Source organism: Helianthus annuus, chromosome 5 (assembly GCF_002127325.2).
Source record: "Helianthus annuus cultivar XRQ/B chromosome 5, HanXRQr2.0-SUNRISE, whole genome shotgun sequence".
In the NCBI taxonomy this organism is placed as follows: domain Eukaryota; kingdom Viridiplantae; phylum Streptophyta; class Magnoliopsida; order Asterales; family Asteraceae; genus Helianthus; species Helianthus annuus.
Window position 1 is genome coordinate 105910802 of NC_035437.2, and position 6238 is coordinate 105917039.

The 6238-nt window shown below is 37.3% G+C and overlaps 1 protein-coding gene and 1 long non-coding RNA gene across 2 annotated transcripts; one reads left to right on the forward strand and one right to left on the reverse strand.

Moving 5' to 3' along the window:
• Positions 1–625: 625 nt before the first annotated feature.
• LOC110941022 (endoglucanase 2) lies at positions 626–4883 on the reverse strand. The gene is made up of 7 exons (XM_022182624.2): positions 4653–4883; positions 4337–4572; positions 3081–3364; positions 2552–2989; positions 1876–2014; positions 1253–1419; positions 626–1150 (listed from the first exon to the last, which is right to left on the reverse strand). The coding sequence occupies exons 2-7, from the start codon at positions 4548–4550 to the stop codon at positions 821–823; spliced, it is 1572 nt and encodes a 523-aa protein (XP_022038316.1). The 5' UTR covers positions 4551–4572; positions 4653–4883; the 3' UTR covers positions 626–820.
• LOC118492228 lies at positions 1901–5002 on the forward strand. Its single transcript, XR_004892661.1, has 2 exons — positions 1901–2056; positions 4362–5002. It is a non-coding gene; the product is annotated as an uncharacterized LOC118492228 (long non-coding RNA).
• The last annotated feature ends 1236 nt before the right edge of the window (positions 5003–6238 follow it).

Below are 6238 nucleotides of genomic sequence, written 5' to 3' on the forward strand. Positions count from 1 at the left end.
TTTCTGTTAATATTCTTGAGTTCCTATTAAAAATAGACAATGCACACGCGTTAGTATAATAACACAAATCACTTTAGCCATATATCGAGCGAGCTTTTTCCGAACTAAATCTGAGCGAGCTGCGAGCTTTTTTGGACGGCCCTACCTTGAAGTTCCACAATACCGAATCGGGTACTAGAAGTAGAAACCACCCGAGCCACATGCGACGGTGTTGCCGTGTTACACAATGTGGTACCTAAGGGTGCCCCCAAAAGTATCCTCGTATACCTTTTTACTTTATTTTTTTATCGAAACCCAATAATCTAGCATGAATGGTTTACTATTTACTTTTCGGGTTTTTTTCTCATTTTATAATTCTAGAGGACAAATATGAAATGTAAATAAAATAATCAGGTTTAACAGATTGTGCTCAGGTTTAACATATTGTGCTCGTGTCAACCCACAAACTGTCTCGGGTTCAGTTTGTGTCTTACACGATTTCCAGGTTCTTGTCTATCCAGGTTTGTGTCTTACAAATTTCCAGGTTCAAATTTGTGCCAACTTTTACAGTTTTGAGCCGGGTTGTCGATCCACAACCCCTGAACACCACCGATTTAACAACATCCCCACCTTCGCACAACCAAAATCATTCACGAAGTACAAGTTCATACTTTAGCTTAGAATTACAAGTCAAAAACCAATTGATAACAAGCAAGACGCCTAACAGTATATACACTCATCACATAAGTTGTATATTTCTAACGTGGATATTACTAACCCCTACACAAACAAATTCTCTCTCACAATATTAATTAATTATAATACAAATAAGATAGTATAATCATGTGAAGGATGTAGCCACTGATGAGGTTGTAACCAAACCCGAAAGAAGCCCAACAATGGCTGCACTATTGTAAGTGCTTGGTTCGGTTTGCATTGAGTTGTTACGGTCGTCAACAAATGACTCGTTTAAAAATGGTCCACCAACAAGTGCACCCATTGCAACATTAGGGTTAGGTTGGTCTGACTCAAGCCATTGCCAACCCTTGCACCCGGTTGTTGCGTCAGCGGGTATCGAGGCTCCTCTATGGTGCACAAATTGCGAGTATTTGTCACCATATCCAACCAGATAACTCATTTTCATTGGATTGTCTCCCAACACATAATTGGCCTAATGCAAAAAAAAAAAAAAAAAAAAAAAAAAAAAAAAAAAAAAACCATCAGTACCATCTCTACTAGTAATTGTCTCTCAGATAACTTAACTGAAGCATACCTGTGACAATGCAAATTTCCTAAGATCTTTAGCTGAAAAGGAGGCTGAATCACATTGGATTTTTTGGGTGCGTGATGTAAGCATGTAATCACTGTAAACAACGGCTAAAAAGGCAGAAGCTACCGGATGCTGCAAAGCGTTCCAATCACTGATCCATATAAGACCACCTGTGTTGTTGACAGTGAGATATATATATATACACACATATAGATACAAAAAAGAAAAAGGATAATGTTTGTAGAGGTCACCCAAGCATTCAACCTTTTTCATTAAAGCCACTCATATAATAGATGTATAAAACTACTTTAAAAGCCACACAATGACACAAGTAGGTATATGGTTTCAGTTGTACCAATTTTAACAAAAAAAATATGCCACATGATGAAAAGTCGAAAATGTCCCTATAACTTTTGGAAAGACAAAAACACCTTATAGTTTAAAACTATTTTCCTCAAAAAAAAATAAGGGCATTTTTGTCATTTGGCATTATTATGGGCCTTCTAGCTGAAATTGGTATAGATGAAAGGATATACATAATTTTAATATATGTGTGGTCTTAATAAAAAAGTTGGATACTTGGGTAGCATTTGAGAAAAAAAAAAAAAAAAAAAAAAAACATATACTTCTTGTTCTGCTTGATGTTGCTGTTGGGGATTTCGGCAGAAGACCACACATTACGGCCTCGGCGGTTTTTCTGTACTTTTTGAGGCTTGCATCTGTAGCAGCTTTTGAATCGAAGAAGCTTACCCTTGACAAAAGAACCTGCACAGTTTATTAGCCGATTGGGTTACAGGCCAAAAACAGGTACTTTTGTGATTTTTTTTAGAGTAAAATGCCATTTTCGTCCTTGAGTTTGGCCACATCTGCGACTGTCATCTAAAGGTTTGTTTTTCCGCATCTAGATCAAAAGGTTTAGAACTCCGTTTGTTTATTCTGTTAACTGATTATTAACTAAAGTACAAGTTTATAATGCAAAGAGAGAGAGAAACAAAGATTATGTACATTATAAGCTTGTCCTTTAGTTAAAGAGTAAACTACCAAAATCGTCCCTGAGGTTTAGGCACTTTTGCCTGTTACATCTAAAATAAGACTTTTTTTTGTAACTAGATCCCTGACGTCTCATCTTTGTTGCCATTTCCATAAAATAACTTAGGGACGAATTTGGCAATTTCATTAACTCATGGACAAATTTTGCAATCCACCCAATTATTCTTATGTTTTTTTAATAACGGGGAAAAGGTGGGAAGTTTGTTTCAATAAGCAAGCAGGTAAAAATAATAACAGGATAACCAACTTTACCTGGGTCCCGGGTCGTTTATCATCCCAACTAAACCAAGTAGGACTTCCCCAATTAGCATAAGTCTCACCATTACTTCCAACAACATAATCGAGATATGTTTGATCTTTAGTTGCATGATAAAGCCAGCTAGCAGCCCACAGAAGCTCGTCACCATAACCGGTTGAATTGTAATATTTCTGAACTTGAGGGATGTTTTCACTGTAAGAGCCTCTATGTTTATCAGCGAATGTAAATAATTCTTTGGCGTGTTTTAAAAGTGAGTTTGAATATGTTGAGTCGCTTGATTTGAACACTAATGATGCGGATGCCATTGCTGCTGCGGTTTCGGCTGCAACTTCTGTTCCAGGAGTGGATGCGTTTATTTGTATTAGAGGCCGTTTTTCGGTCATACTTTCAGGTCTATTCCAACAACTGTGATCGATATCTGGATCACCCACCTGAAAGAAAAAAAATCGGTTCAAAATGGCTCAGGTCAAAACAGTGAACAGAAATGTGATATTATATGATGAGTTTGAAGATTAGGGTTACCTGAATATAGAGCACGTTAGGTTCAGGATGAGCATTAATTAAGTAATCAGTAATCCATTTAAGTGAGTCTTTAGCAGAATCCAGTTGATTAGCTTTATTCATTTGATCACCATACTCAAGTATGGCCCACGAAAGGACGGTTGCTGTGTAAGCCATCGGGAATCCAAATTTCATATGATCTCCAGCATCATACATTCCCTTAGAAAGATCCAAATTTGCTTCTTTTCCGTCATCTATGCCCGAATCCCCCCTCCATGATATTTCATTATTTACCAATTTACCCGCTACAAAAAAATAATAATAATATTGAATATATATACAAATATTGATTTACGTAGTCATGGGCGAAGCTTTTAAGGGGTGGGAGAGGGCGGCCGACCCCCCGAACTTTTTCGCTCAGTAGTGGAGAGTATGTAGTTTTCGTATAGAAATTTTTGGGTATATACGTTTTTGACCCCCCCAGTTTTATAGAAATTTTTAGGTCCAGTGAATTCCGCCCACCGGTCAGAAATCTCAAGCTTCGCCACTGTACGTAGTTGTCTAAATAAACACAAGTATATTTTGATTGAAGTTTCATTGTAGGGTTGGCAATGTAATTCACTCTTTTCGTTGAAATAATTTTGTTTTTTAATTATTTTATCAAAAAGTTAATTAAGAATCATGCTCTTAATCATAACCCTTGGCGCAATGATTAGCAAAACTCTTTGTTTTTTTCCATAATCATGGTCCCTCTATGGCTCTATTCATTGGCGGAGCTTAGTGTAAAGTGGGGGGTGCACCCGCCCCCCGAATGTTTCGGTTAGAAGTGTAAAATTTCCTATTTTTCGCCCGAAAATTTTAAAATTATATAGGATTGTCCCCCCAATTATTTTGCCTAAATATTTATACAATATATAAATTGGGTCCCATGACTTTCCGCCCCCTCGGAACTTTTGGTCAAGCTCCGCCACTGGCTCTATTATAAAAAAACAGAGTGTGTTCTCAGTTTACACTTTTAGTAGTCAAATCTAACTCTAGAAAATAAAACAAACAAACATTCTTACAACATTAATATCAAATCATACTATAGATCTAGATCTACCCTTAAAATCCTCTCAAATCTATATAATTAAAACACTAACTTAAATGCACTCAATGACCTAAACTTAGAAAACAAATTTTAGATCTGTAAACATACAAACAAAAACAGCAGTTAACATATGCATCTATAAACTTTATTTAGTAATGTCAACAATGTAATAAGGACTTATGCTTACATTTTTGGATGTCAAAAAACTGCAGAGCAATCTTCAAAGCATCACCATACTTCTGCGCAACGGGTCCCGGAGGCCCGGGAACCGGAGAATCACCGTCGTCATCGTGATGGAACTTGTTCCTCAATGTAAACCCTAAGGCTAAGGCGATTGCTCCTACTACAATTAAGACGATAAACCAGCCCATACATCCTCCAGATTTCTTCTCCTCTCCCATTTTGCCCTAAATTCTCTCAGATCTGACGAAAAGTCAACAATGTAATACGATCAGTAGGGTTTTAGGTTAATTTGAAAGGAGTAGGGTTTAGATTTGACGAACCTGAAGTGAATTGGTGGATGATGATGATGTATGGATCTGAAGATCTGGAGAGGATTGAAGATAATGTGGTGAATGAGAGAGAGGTTTTGAAGGTGTTTGGTGGTTGTGTGAGTGAGTTGCAGGAAAGAAGAAAGATGCTGAAATAGAAATGTGCACCGACAAATGGCGCGAGGGTGGGTTTGGATTTTACTGTGTCGGTTTGGTGGTTGATGAAGATGATGATTGGATCTTGGTTTGGTTGCACCATTGCTTTCGCCACCATTTTACTAAACCCAACATGTTGGCCCATTACCATCTTTCCAAAACCTTTTGAGGACGACACAAATATAAATGTATTAGAGCATTCACATCCAATTCAGTAAAAATATACATACATTCCACTAAAAAACAACTCCTATATCAATATATTTTCACTAAAAACAAACACTTTTTCTCTCTCCTTTTCAATATATATTACATTTTCTCTCTCCTCCACTCACAACCACTTTCAATATATATTAAAAAAGTATAGGGGGTGAACAGTGTCCCCCCAAATATACAGATGAACAGTAACATTTTCTCTCTCCTTCACTCACAACCACTTTTTATACTTCTTATATTTTAAAAACCCCTCACACAGATTTTGGTGGTTTGGATGAGAATGCTCTTATAGATTATAAAAAAACTAGTCTGAATTTTTCCGCGCTACGCTGCGGGAATTCAGTCAGTATCGATTCGGTTCATTACGATAACAACACTCGCTAGAGCAACCAAAAATGATTAAGTCGTATTTTATATTGATCGAAAACCATAAAAACGGACACTGGTACTTAAACTAATATAAATATACAGCAAAGGAAATAGATTTGAGAAAAGTCAAAGAAAGTATATCACTGAAAGCTTATAAACTAAAGGGTCACAAGAGGCAAAATAAAAACTTAAAGGATCATAGCGTACACAAAGAAACTTTACTGTTTCTCCTTTGCGTTATGAATTAATAATATATATAAGGGCATACGGAGTGGGAGCGGCAAGGGGGCGGCAAATGAGTTTGCCGCGCGGCAAACACCGCCGCCGACCAAGTATGGTCGCGGCAAAACATTGATCGCGGTGACCCTTTGCCGACTCGAGAAGATGAAATGGAAAAAGGGGGGGGGGCACTCCAACGGTCATATGACCGTTTAAAAAAAAATAATTTTTTTTTTAAAATTAAACTATATATATATATATATATATATCACAAACCATTTAACCATATACTTTCCAATTGAGCTATACTCATACAAACCAATTCCTTCTAAAAGTTTACCTTACAAAATGGCGGATGAACTCCCGTTATGGTTCCCACCCATGAGTAGCGACGATTCATCGGATAGTAGCATTCTTTTTTTTCAAAATCTCATCGAAGAAGCCGAACTTCAAGATACCGGCACATCTAACCGAAGGAGATATATTGAACTTCAACGTGAGGAGGGGCATGAGACACTCATGGCGGATTATTTTGTCGAAGACCCGAAGTACAACGAAGATATCTTTCGGCATAGGTTCCGTATGTCGAAACGTTTGTTTCTAAAAATTGTGTCCGATGTGGAAGAGAACGACCCGTG

Excerpts from the sequence above, each read along its gene's own strand:
- LOC110941022 (XM_022182624.2), bottom strand. The coding sequence starts at position 4,550 with ATGGGAGAGGAGAAGAAATCTGGAGGATGTATGGGCTGGTTTATCGTC. Across the intron at positions 1,420-1,875 it reads AACATCAAGCAGAACAAGAA|GTGGTCTTATATGGATCAGT; the intron begins GTATATGTTTTT and ends TCAACAACACAG. Across the intron at positions 1,151-1,252 it reads GGAAATTTGCATTGTCACAG|GCCAATTATGTGTTGGGAGA; the intron begins GTATGCTTCAGT and ends TTTTTGCATTAG.